Source organism: Castanea sativa, chromosome 5, assembly GCF_040712315.1.
Source record: "Castanea sativa cultivar Marrone di Chiusa Pesio chromosome 5, ASM4071231v1".
In the NCBI taxonomy this organism is placed as follows: Eukaryota; Viridiplantae; Streptophyta; class Magnoliopsida; order Fagales; family Fagaceae; genus Castanea; species Castanea sativa.
The window spans coordinates 28,447,223-28,461,092 of NC_134017.1; the positions used below are offsets into that span (position 1 = coordinate 28,447,223).

Below are 13,870 nucleotides of genomic sequence, written 5' to 3' on the forward strand. Positions count from 1 at the left end.
GATTATTTACATGACATAGGACAAAACGCTAAAAGTTAGCATATTTCTAAAAAACTGATAATTAAACTATAAGTTAACTATTATCTACAGTACTTTTAACCAATGTTTTCACCAAAAGGTTATAGATAAGTTGTTCTCAAATGAAAATCTGTTTTTGCATTGTTTTTTTTATCATATATTATTTGCATAATATGCGATGAAAAGCTAAAAGTTAGCGTATTTCTAAAAAACAGAAAAATTGATTATTAATGAAATAAAGGTAAGGCAATAAGACAAAAAGTAATATGAGAACTACAAATAGAACATAAAATAAAAAAAGCTAGTATATAATCTTTCCGCAAACACACTTAGCAAATTCATGCTTTTATTTTTAAATTCAAAATTATTTTGGTAATATTTTAACAAATGGTGGAGGAGATTGATTCTTCTCATGTGAAGAACTAAATTTTGAATCCTTACCCCCATATAATGTACGAAAAAAAAATAAATTTTACTGGCTGCATGCAAAGAAGATTTGGCCTAGCTAGGCTTACACAAGAACTAATTAAGTGCTTAGTATGATATTTGCATGCTCCTGCACCACTTTCCAAGCCGTGATAACGTGTCGTTCCTCAACTGGAGTTGCACCAACGGCAAATCGTATCACATATACTCCCTCAAATACAACATGAGTCACGAAGACACAGCCCGACATGTTGATGGACTCCAACAATTTGCGGTTTGCCTCATTCGCATGTTCCTCGCTTACTATGTCAAGCTTACCATATTTGTATACTCTCTCACTTAGTGCGGATGGCAAAATCCTGAAACAAACCATGGCAAAATTTGTAGGGACCACAATTTCAAACCTTTTATCCATAGCTACAAGCCCTTCAAAAAGATTGGCCATTTTCACATGGTTTCTCATGAAGCTCCTAAGGTTAGCTACAGTACCATAGCTTCTAAGCACAAACCATAATTTCAAGGAACGAAATCTTTGGCTTAGGGTTATCTGCCAGTCTTTATAGTCCACCACTTGCTTTGAATCCGAGGCTTTATTCCTCAAGAACTCTGGGTTGGTTGAGAGTGACTTTATCAAGGCGCTCGAATCTTTTACCCAAAGGCAGCAACAATCCAAAGAGGTTAAGAACCATTTGTGTGGATTGAGACTAAATGAGTTCGCACCCTCAACACCATCGATGAAGTGCCGAAACTCAGGACGAATACAGGCGCTTCCGGCATAAGCAGCATCAACATGAACCCACATTCCATAATCTTTTGCCACAGCACATAACGATTCTAGTGGATCAATGGTAGCCATTGGAGTTGTTCCCACATTGGAACATAAAAACAATGGGACTAGGCCTGCTTCCACATCTTTGAAAATTTGGGCTCGTAGTGAGTCTGGTGATAGTGCATATGATGTTGACTTAGAAGTCTTGATGGCTCTGAAATTCATTGGATGGATCCCTGCTATTTGTGCTGCTTTTTGGAATGCACTATGTGTTTGGTTAGAAGTATAAACTACCAACTTCACCAGGTTTTCTCTCCCAATTTGGCTAAGCATTTGATCCCTTGCAGCAACGAGTGTGCACAAAACAACCTCACAAGTAGTACCTTGTATCACACCCCCACCATTGCCAGAGAAAAGGAAAGACTTGGGTAAATCAAGTATCTCTCCAAGCCAATCCATGACTATTGTCTCTAGCTCAGTAGCGGCTGGTGATGCAATCCAATTGAATCCAACCACATTGAAGCCAGTGCTAAGCATATCTCCAAGAAAAGTCGCTATGCTACTAGTGCATTGGAAGTAAGCAAAGAAGTTTAGGCTTTGCCAATGTGTTAAACCAGGAACAATGTGCTCCTGCACGTCTTGGAGAATGGTTTCAATGGGTTCTGGATTATGTGGGGTGGACTCTGGCAAGCGTTTTTGGAGATATCCTGGTTCGACTTGGCTTAGAATTGGGTATTTCTCTACATCGCGATAATAATCAGCTAGGAAATCTATGATCATATGGCCTTGTCGCCTGAACTCCTCAGGGTCCAAAGGGCTAATGTTAGAGGAAGAAGTGTGGCTGGCTACATTGTTAGAATTGAGGCTACCCATTAATAAAGAAATATGTGGTACAGAGAAAAAAGTATGTTTCAGGCTTCTTTGATTTTCTGGTGGTAGGGTTATTTATTGTAGTGAAAGGAAAAACCAAGAAATGACAAAGTTGAGACTATCTTGTAGCCAATGGTATAGATAGAAGGGAATGAAGAAGAGATTATATATATAAATAAAAGTGACGAAGCCCCGTGACCTGAGAAATGAAACGCTACAGTGTAAGGATGTCCTATTAAAAAACTCAAATTTGCATTACCCAATAAGATACTGCCATGTCAATTTTTTTTTTTTTCAAAGTAAAAGATTGGATAGATAACCCTATGTTGTACCTACCATCCGCTCGGACCTGTGCTTGCTAACCCAAACCAATAAAGATTGGATGGATAAACCTATGTCATATTTTTGCTTCCACACGAAGCCAATAGATGTACTGATAATTTAGATAAGATGGGAAGGTAGATAGCTTTCGATTTTCCTTTCTACCCAAAAAAACAAACAAACAAATTGTCCTTGAACTTCCCAAAAAGAGAGTTTATCGGCTAAATGAACAAAAGAACTTAATGTTGGTGGCCTACTTATCTAGTAGAAATTGTGTCAAAATAGAAATTAACATGTTTTTATTGTCCGACAGGTTTTAGTTGTATGCTAGCAAAATATATATATGTAGCAAATAAATTCGCTGATAATTTAGTTATGATGGGAAGGTAGAAAGCTTTCAATTTTCCTATCTACCAAAAAAAAAAAAAAAAAACCGTCCACAAACTTCCTAATAAAAGAGTTAAATGGCTAAATGAACAAAATAAGTAAATGTTGGTGGCCTTATCTAGTAGATATTGTGTCAAAATACATCAAAATGGAAATTAACATGTTTCTATTGTCTGACAAGTCTTAGTAGTGCGCTAGCAATATATATATATATATATATATATAGATGCACTCATAGTTTAGCTAAGATGGAAAGGTAAAAAGTTTTCGATTTTCCTTTCTACCAAAAAAAAAAAACCATCCACGGGCTTCCCAAAAAAAGAGCTTAACAGCTAAATGAACAAAAGAAGTAATTGTTGGTGGCCTACTTATCTAGTAGATATTGTGTCAAAATGCATCAAAATGGAAATTAACATGTTTTATTGTTAGACAGGTTTTAGTCGTATGCTAGCAAAATATATATGTGTGTATGTGTGTAGGGGCATTGAATCTGGCCAGGTCAAGATATTTGGGAATCTCATGGCCAACGTGATTCTTGTCCACGAATTTATTGATCTATAGTGATTTGGATGATATTTCCACTTTAAAATACTTTCAATCCAGTTTAGAGGAAAAATCCTCCAATCTACCACAAAAGGCTATTGAAATTTGAAATGATATCTGCATGTAATATTAAATTGACAGCACTATTCCAATGAAAATTGAAAAGAAAAGAAAAGACTAACTTAAGTGATCAAAACACATAACGTAAAACCGCGTTTTTATTTTGTTTTGATTTTTTTTTTTATAAAAATAAAAATTATAATGGATGATTAAAATGATTTAAATAAATAGTAAAAATTAAAATTCCTTGAAATTTTTGGTAGTAAGTTTTAATTGGCGTAGTGTATTAAATTCTTAAAATTTCAGTCATGAAATTATACTTAGAGTAAATCATATAATATTTCATAGAATTAATTTTGTATCCAATAAATGGAGGATTTGTTTTTATGAATAATCAATACATTTATATATAATTAATTATATATGGTGGCTGTGCCAAGTGCTGGCCCTCCTCTCTTGTCATGTGGGAAAATTTTGCCCCCTTTATATTGCAAACCTAAGATTTTGTACAACATGATGTTGCTATATGGCTCACAGAAAGACATTTTCCAAAGTTTAATAAGGTTTAAAATACTATTTCAAATTAAATCCAGTTGCCAAATGCGTTGAGAAATTTAAAAGAAAGTTCATCATTTATTTTGAATTGTTTTATATACATATATATTTTTTCTTTATGTTGGATCAAAGATATGATGGAAGATACTGATGTGGGTGATGTTGATACCTGTGTAAATGGAAGTTCAAATTGATCAACATAGGCAAAGAAAATTGGCCTCTTGAGTAATACCCTATAAGGTGTTTGTCAAAATGCTTGACCATAAGACATCCTCACTACGTAATCTGCCTCAGAAGCCTCATGCAGTCAGGCTTCCTTTTCACTCTGCTTCCACCAATGGCCACTTCAAATTACCTTTCCTGCCACTCACTCCTGAAGCCTCTCCCAAGCCCTTCTCAGTTATGACATTGTTATGAATGTTATATAAACTGAGCATATTTTAATTTTATGCATTATAGCTATTAAATCTCCGTCTTTACAATGGAATTTGAATTGAGTTATATTTTTGGATAGTCTTATGAGGCTAATGGTTAACTTTGGCTATGCATTTCTTTAGTGGTTGTTTTGGTTTTACTTTAATGATTAGTAATATGCGCTGAGGAGAATGTAACAATTTTTTTTTCTTAATTTTCAAGAAAAGACTAATTTTTATTTTCCCAAAATTTTCTTAGGAGATCATAAGAGGCTTTTGTAGGTCTTTCGTATGGAATTCATGATGTGTGTGGGTGCTTTTTGTTCTTTCATGGTTGAACAAAAGTTTTTATATATGAATTAATGTTGTGATTGTAGGTGGCAATATTTTAAGCCAATCATAAAATGCTAGATCAAAATTTAGTGACAAATTCTAGATTAATATGTCATTATATTAGATAAATCAAATGTTGACATGTGTCATTTAAGATGATAATTATCCTAATTAAATAGAGATAAATATCTCAATTCAATTGGAATGGAAATAGTTAATCATTATCTCTATTAATTTAAATAAAAAATAGAGATAATTATCTACAAGGAGGTCAATCCCAAGTGAGACTTATCATTTGAAACCACTATAGATAGAGCGCACACCTCCTCTCATTTTATACAATTTTACTAAGACGTCAAAGCTCTAGTGAAATTTTACCTCAAGAACACATGAAGAACATTTAAAGAAGTTCTTTGAAAACAAACCCCAACGACACAAACCCCAAGTTCTTTGAAGTTCTATTGGAATCAAGCTGAAAAACCTCTATAAACTTCAATAAACCCCAAGCTCTACGGATCAAGCCTCTAAAGTCAACTTCAACCTAAAAGCCTTCACATTCTAAAAGCTTTCACATTCGAAGACCTGAAGAACAATAAATCCTCTAAAGTCAACTTCAACCTAAAAGCCTTCACATTCGAAGACTTGAAGAACAATAAATCTCTAACAAGCTCAAAGCTAGAGATTTGTTATGAAGACCATTCAATCTATCTTCTAATTTTCGAGTCAAGTTCAAAGAAGATAGAATCAGAGGGTATTCTTTTGTAAAAGATTTGAAATAGAGATTGTACACATTATTCATCAATACAAATTTATATTTACAAAGTATATTTTTTTCAATTGTTTGATTTTCTGCAATTGAGAAATTTTGTGTTTACAGTGACATTGACTTTATATTTATGATAGGAGTACTAAAAATTTGTATTTCAATGTTCACTTCTCCCTCACTTGTTTATTATCCATTATGAATGGCCTCTTTGAATATAATAGCAAATAATGGTTAAAAGTTTAAACAAGTCATAGGTAGATTAGCTTCTCTTTAAAAGTTTTTTTTTTTTTTTGAGAAGAATTAAAATATTATTTTATACCAAAGATATATAAATAAGTACCGAACTATATATGTGTCTTGTTACTCTTGTAGCATAATTTTGTAAAATACTACACTTATTCATTGTAGTAAATATATACATACTTATTCTCGATTCTATGGAAAAAGTGAATACTCATCTTCTCGGTTGCTCTTATCTTAAAGAAGAAATTACCAAATATGCTTGTCGATTGAGCAAATTGGGGACGTCAATTTGACAGGAATAAATTCCATTAACAATGTAACCTATTTATTGTTGAGAATAGGACAAATACTGGAAATTTTTTAAATTTTCTATTTTATAGTTTGAAAAACTGAATACCTTTTTGTTTTTTGATAAACTGCAAAAAGACTTGAAGAATCACTACCAAAAAAAAAAAACCAACCTATTGCGATAGGTCAAAACCACCGCTGAAGCCCAAAAAACCACTGCTAAAGGTACATTTGACCTTTAGTAATGGGTGCTATTGCAGTGATTCGTCCTGCTAGTGTTGCGGTGCCGCTATAGATCTATTGTGGTGGTAACAAAAAGCACTGCCGTAAATACACCTTTTAGCGACGGTTTTGGTTTATTGATATGAGGTTAGAATTCGGGTCAATTGACCTTTAGCGGTGAGTAATGTGTGCCACTATAGGGCTTAATGTAAAATAGAACATATGCACCTTTTAGCAGTGGCTATGACCATTTGAAGCTTTAGCGGCAGTCTCTAAACGTTGCTATATGGCTTTATTTAAAACTTGGTTTTAGACCTTTAGTGGCGGGTTTTGCCCGCTGCTTTAGGTTAAAATTTTTTTTCCCCTGAGTTTTAAAACCACAGATCCATTACATATAACCTGTAATAATTTTAGCTTCACTAAGACAATACCACAAATATAACTAGATAACACCACAAATGTCTCCAAACTAACATTATATTAACATAGAAATATATTATCAAATACATAACATTGTCTATAACCATCATCATAAAAAAAAAAAAAACAAAAAAAAGATGTGGTCCTTTGTACACAAAAAGTCCTCCAACACTTAAATTAAGCTAATACCATAATCAAAGTTTCAAAGTGTTTCAAAATATTTTTCAACACTTGCAAAAAATGTGGTTATTCAAATGTGGTTCTTTGTACGCAAAATGTCCTCAAACACCAACATGAAACTTATAAACTGCTTGGTTGATGGGATGCAGCTGATGATTTTTGGAGAGCTGGGGATTGTAAGATCAAAGGAACGTCCTACATACCAAAAAAAAAATGTAATAATTAGGACACAAAGATATCAAATATTAAAATCCAAAATTGCTTTGCAACATCAAAAACAAGCAATACGCTCCTATTGAGCACTTCATACAAAAAAAAATCAGCCTACTTGGTCAAAACAAAATAGTGAGTCAAAAACCTTCCTGCCTTCAAGTATAAGCTAATCAAATTTTTTATCACGAATTATTTCAGAAGATGCTGACTATTTCAACTTTAACCAACTGTCCAAAATTATCTTAAGTTAACCTTATACCCTTAGTTCAAAAAAGCATTCAAACTAAATCACAATTCATCAACCAAAAGAAAGTTGTATTCTTGTATACAAGGGTAATATACAAGTTAGCCCTCAAAATTCAAACACACAAGTATACAAGTATATAATGCCCACAAAATTCAATCACACAACAAGTGAGATATAGAACTATTTAACAAAGAGTATCAGTATGTCAACAAGGCAACAAAAAATCCCACAAGAAGTCACCAATTAAAAATCAATACTAAGAAGCAAACATTTGAGAAATCATGAAATAATCTTGTACATTGAACGAAATCTTTAGAAGCAATTTTATAATGAAAGTTGTATAGAGAAAGATCAATCAAATACTTGAATTCTTTTAGAAAAGCTTTAATTAAAAAATTGGAGATTTGTGTGCTAATCCCACAGCAAATTGACCTGTCCCCTATCAAAAATAATGCCCATCAAACCATTTGATTTGTATCATCAATCATTAGTGCAACTCACTCTTGATTCTTGAGTAACACGTACATGACCTCTTTGTCTCTCTATTGGGATATAATAATTGTACATCATTTTTTTGAATAAATGATGGATGTACACTTCAAATCTAAAATTGCAGGTATTTACATGGCCATAACTAAATAACTGCACATTGTATTTAATTAATCAAACTTAGTGTACATAGCTTCCTCTCTCTCCCTCCCCCCCCCCCCCCTCAAAAAAATCTCGATAAGTCAATCTTGGTGCAAAAGCTTCATGTTTGTTTTGAATTCAAGGAGCATGTGGAGCTCGGAGCCTAGGTAAACTTAATTAAGCAGTTCAAGGTAACCCAAAAAAAAAAAGTTGGTCCAGAAAAGGAAGTTCAAGGAAAGTATATTAGCACCAAAATTCAAGCCAAAATTAAGAACCCCAAGATTCAAATTACCTTGAAGCATAGTTCTGACGACCCTGCTAACAAATCACTTCCATGACTTCTTCTTTCCAATCATAAATGACCATCATCAAATTTTATTACAAGTAACAGTGCCTAACCATCAAAAATACAATGAAGCACTGCTAAAAGAAGCATTGGAAAAACATATATAAATATACCTCAAAGACATAGGAATGATGATAAGACAAAGTTTAAACATATTTGAACACTTCTAGTAGTGTTATAGTACTAACTACCATATTTAAATCTGGAAAAAAGAAAAAAGAAAAAAAGAAGACATTACATTCTACATGTCATTTATCATACCTGACTACATTGTGAAGTTATTTGTTGCATTTGTTGAATTATGCGAGTCATTCTTTGCTCCATCTCTTCGAATTGGCTAAGTATTTCCTTCATTTCTTTAAAAGATGACAGTTTCTCCTCAATATTAGCCAAGGAAGCCTTCAGTCGTGCAACTTCATCATCCCTTGCTTAACTTGATCGTATTTGAATGTTTGTGAGAGCCCTCTTGCTACTTCGGCCACTTGGGTTTGGACCAAATCATTCACCATAAATACGACCTTTGTGCTCCTTACCCATCACTTTGGTAAAGACATCATCCAGTGACCATGCAATACTACCACTTGTGTCAGATGATTGCAATTGATTCGAAGGGCCAGCCAACAATTCCTTCATTTTATCTTGATATTTGGGTTTGAACAAAACAAAACAATTAGAAATTAGCAACATCATTTGATTCAAGACAACAAAAATTCCGAGAAAAAATATACCCAAACTGAAGTGACTGAATCACGGAGGTCTTATGGCATATTAAGGTTGCATAATATTTCTCAATTATTTTAAAATTTAGCACATTTACACCAAGGAACAAGTGAATAACATATTTGACACACCTACAACAAAATCAATACCCATTGATTATAAAAGCAAATGCAATCTACAACTCTTGTAAATAAGATTTCCTAGCAGCAGCAGTAGGGCAACACTTAGCCTCTCCTAATTTCCTTGTTATCTCCACACCAAATACTGGACACTTAGCCAATTATGAAAATTACATGTGAAAGATTATTACTACTAATTTTAAGCATTTATCTAAAGTGACTAGCATGTGATTTATTTAATGGATTCTTAGATTTTACAAGAGGCCTCAACCCACTTAGCAAAATTTAAACTTAAGGTCCATGAAAGAAACCCAAATAGACTTAATCTCAATTTCGAATCTACATTCCTTTAAATCTCCATTTAAATTTCAAGGATTTAGGCCACACATACAAGAGTAAAAGAAAATGTGAACTTAAATTTCATAGTTTGATATAAACCCAAATAGACTTAATCTCAACTTCTAGTTTGAATTTCATATTGATATAACATGTTATTATGTCATATAATCCAGTATTGTTCCCCCCAACCCTCCCTCCCAATTGGATTAGATGAGCAATGGAATTTAGTTCAAGAAATAATTAAACTCTTTCAACGAATCCAAGTCTAGGCTAATGGTAGTTTGAATTTCATATTAATATAAGGGAAACTGGATTACTCACCATTTTCCCTTACACTACAGGATTAACTGCAGATCCATCTTTACGAGTATGCAGTATTGAACATAATGTTGCATGCTCTACAAGACGTTCATCTGTTTTTGCCTGCAAAATGAATAGCATATTTATGTAGTGATGAATCTTGGTTCCACATAAACTTAAGATAAGTCAAAATCATTTAAAAATTACTCATAATACATATTAGCTTCTTTGCAGTGCACGACATAGCTACAAGAACCAACAGTATGTAAGTCATCCTATTTAGAACAATTGTCCCTATTCTTCTCTTACTTTATCTACATTCAATTAGAGTAACATGTTGATGAAGATTAGGTTATTTGTTAAGAAATTGAGTCACAATTTATTTATTATAACATGGATCATCATCTACTTTGTTTTAAACTTCATTTAATTGGGTCAATTTTTTGCTTTGTTTGGTTTGGGATAAAATCTAAGTACATCTTGTATCTTAATCTTTAAGTTTTTAAATTAAATTCAACTATGTATTTGCATCCACCAATCAATCACAAAATTGAATTGATATGTTCTTAAATCAATAAATAAAAGAAGATAAAACCTTGTTCCTAAATTCTGGTATCTTCTTGAAGGTAGTAGTGCATTGTCAAACACTAGAACAAGTGCTGGGGGATTTAGCATGGGTCAGGGTGTTCAGGAGGTTGAGCCTGTGTTTTTAGGTGCACATGAAGAGCTCTGCTTGTGCTCATCAAGGATGCTCTTTCCTCTGTGGGAACTTCCGGTCATGGTTGTAAAAGGTGGTTTAGGTTTAACTGATGCTTTTTCTAAAAATGGGGTAGTTGTATGTAAACTTTCTGTCGGGGCTATGCAAGTCCTAGAGAGCAAGATTCGCTGTTTAGAGAAGTTTCTAAGGTCTAGAAGGAACCAAAGGCGGGGGCTTTATGGCTTTATTATCAATTTCTAAACATGAATAGGATTAGATATAAATTAATCTTGATGCATAATTTGGTCTATAATAAATGTATAGAAAAACAAAAACACAAAAAAGCAAAAGAACTTGTAACAAAAACGACCATAGATCATTATCATTAATCTTGGTATACCATAGGTAATGTATAGTCAATGATTTTTGGAATAACCAAATGTACACAATATATCAAAGACACTGCAAACAATAATTAGGGACAAACACAACACAAAGGCCTTGCAGGCCCTGAGTAAGTCTCTTCTTTAACCACAATGGCAAAAAACAAAAAGGCCCAAGCCTACTCGATGGGCCCCCTGTAGGAAGGAGTGGTATGTTGGGTCCCACAATTTACTTTGTCTCTTTCAATGAATTACATTCACTCTCTCACAGTCACACAGAGACAGTTTCACTTATATTGTATGTGTAGTCATTGTAAATTATTTTTTAAAAAAAGGTAGTAGTTTGGTTTTGCATGTTGCTCAATTTGCTTAATTACCAAAACACTTTCTTTCCCCATATGCCATATCTTCCCATTTGCATTATTAGTAAAAGTGTCTATCATGAACAAGTGGTGGCAATGACAATGGCAATGGCAATGAATCAGTTTTCTATTGCATGTGTGCTGTAAAAAATTTTTAAAAAATAAATTAAAGGCTAAATTACAAACATACCACTGCATCATCAGTATACCAATGCTCAACAAGAACATCCCAATCTTCTGGCATGCATCCCTTGGGTCAGTTGTTCTTCACCCGTGCTTTGTTTCTTGGATGCGGTATGTAACGAGTGGTTTTCAGCCTACACTCGTGATCCTTCGAAGCCTTCCCAATTTTCTATAAGGTAAATTTCTTCAAAGCCATATATGCAGTAGGATTAGTAGGGACGGCATATTTTCGCTACAATCAAATAATTGAGTTAGTAAATTACAAATTTTTCATGCTTAAATACTTATGTATAACCTAGTACAAAATGTCATAATTACAAGTATTATAAATTGTTTAATACCTCTACAACACGCCAACACTCTTTTTTAAGTTCTTCGGACATGTCCTTCCAATTTAGATATCTAATCGGGCACATGTTAGGTTTTGGCGCAATCGTACCCAAGAAATCGATGAAAGCCCTCTCCCTTTCATCAATTGGCTGATGCATACTATTTAGTGGCAACTCAATTACTTGGTCATGGGGAATATCCCAAACATCCAAGTACTTGCTCGGGCAAGTGGCATGTACAGGTGGCTGCACATCTAAAATTTAAAAGAGACAATAGCGTTAATTTAAAGGAGCATATTACTCTAAAAGACTGTATAAATCCCTGAACCAGAATTCTATACTTTTTAAGTGAACAACCAAATTCACACACTACTTTTCATGTTAAATGCCATTTTAAAACCCCTTTTTTATAAGTAATTTAAAACCATATTTTGTATAGCAAATTTGAAAAGGAAACAAAGAACAAGGCTTGTGGGGTGAGTGTGCAGAGCATATTAGAGGCAAACATGTTGTCACAAGAAAGCATTATCTATCCATTTACACCTATTCTGGTTCCTCTACAAAGCAAAACTTGCATTACAAATCCAAGTAGTTTCTTTCAAGCATGCACACAGAATCTAGCAATTTTAAACTCATTGGACTCAAGACATAGAATCCCAAAATTGTCTTGGAGATAGGCTTTTAATCAAAATCAAATTAGGCTATCTGCAAATTCTCCCTAGACAACCAGAATCACACGCACACATTTACTTTTTAAATTTTCTAGATATGATCAATGAAGGTCTAATTTAGATTAGTCTGTCAACTAAAGTACTAATGAAAGAATTACACAGATTTCATATAATTTGATCAATTTTTTATTCTTTAATTCAGGTATTGGCATGGTATTCTTGTGTCTATTTCTTTTGGCTACAAGTTATATCAATTCCTAAAGAAAAGAAAACATAGAATTCAAAAGAACGCAATACATAAACTTAACAAAAATAGGATGAAATGAAAGTAAGGGAAATATGTCCAAATGGTTTTCTAGTACTTCCTAAAAGAATTTTTAAGTTACCAAACTAATATCAAAATGTTCATGTAAGATCATACCTTGCGTAGAAGCTTTGTGCATTTCTTGGTTCGTTTCTTGATCCGCATGTTGTGTAGAAGCTCCTTCCAAGGTTACGCTCTTGGAACGCTTGTGTTAATTTTCTTTTCGCCTTGCCATTTCAATTGTCAAAGTCTCAAATAAAAACAAGTATATAAGCACAACGACAAGTAAAAAACAAGTTGATATCAAGTAAAAAGTGTAGCTAAGCTTGCACATTTTCACTTCACCTAGGTAAGCCAATGCAACTCAAAAGACCAAAAGATTCCACATGACCCAAAGATGCAACAAATGAACACTATACAAATTAAGAATCTGCCAAGCACAAGAAAGATTATCATCTACTTCTAGACTATAGTGTGGACAATGGCTCGTGGTACAATGTTGAAGCACTCATCAAAAAATCAAACAAGACAGTTACTTCTCAAAAGGAAAAGGGAAAACGTACAAGAATGCAACCACTACTGAATTTTGGTATTGCTTTATACAAGCTAACCAATGCATTGTATAATCATTTACTATTACAACTCATGCATAATCAAAATCATTTTTAGCATCCCATAAAAAAAAAATCATTTTTAGCCAAATAACATTGATAGAACATAGGCAAACATAAATAAGAGTATTACATTATGTGATACAAATATCATGATTTTCTTCTAATCTTACAAAAAGGTTGTTTACTCAATAGACCTAGAAAAATTCGAGGGTGAGTTACAAGCACTTGTTGATGTAGGTTCTATGTAGCACTAATTTGCTTTACTAGTGAGAAAGTTTGCCTCTGCATTTGAAATGAACACTAAATTAAGTACAATCTTCTTAAGCAAACATATTTGGTTCGACCTGTGTGGTTTGGTTTTGTATTATCAATCCTAGTAGATAACTTGATTCCTAAACTCATTAAAGCTTGGGTCTTTACCTGGTTGACTAGCAATTTGTTGAAAGATGTGCTTTGGATGAGTTTTCTATAATCTTTATAACTACTATCTGGTCCTTATGAAAATTTTGATATAAGGCAGCCATCAAAGGTGAAAAGGTGATGTAGTTTCATCAACTAATGTCTATGTATTTCATTAATAAGTCATCTATATGCAGGCA

General features: G+C 33.3%; 1 protein-coding gene across 1 annotated transcript; it reads right to left on the reverse strand.

Annotated features, from left to right (window-relative positions):
• Nucleotides 1-544: 544 nt before the first annotated feature.
• On the reverse strand, nt 545-2,086 carry LOC142633239 (tyrosine decarboxylase-like). Its single transcript, XM_075807459.1, has one exon. The coding sequence runs from the start codon at nt 2,084-2,086 to the stop codon at nt 545-547; it is 1,542 nt and encodes a 513-aa protein (XP_075663574.1).
• Nucleotides 2,087-13,870: the final 11,784 nt, after the last annotated feature.

Bases quoted from the DNA above. Each gene is read 5' to 3' on its own strand.
- LOC142633239 (XM_075807459.1), bottom strand. From the start codon at position 2,086: ATGGGTAGCCTCAATTCTAACAATGTAGCCAGCCACACTTCTTCCTCT.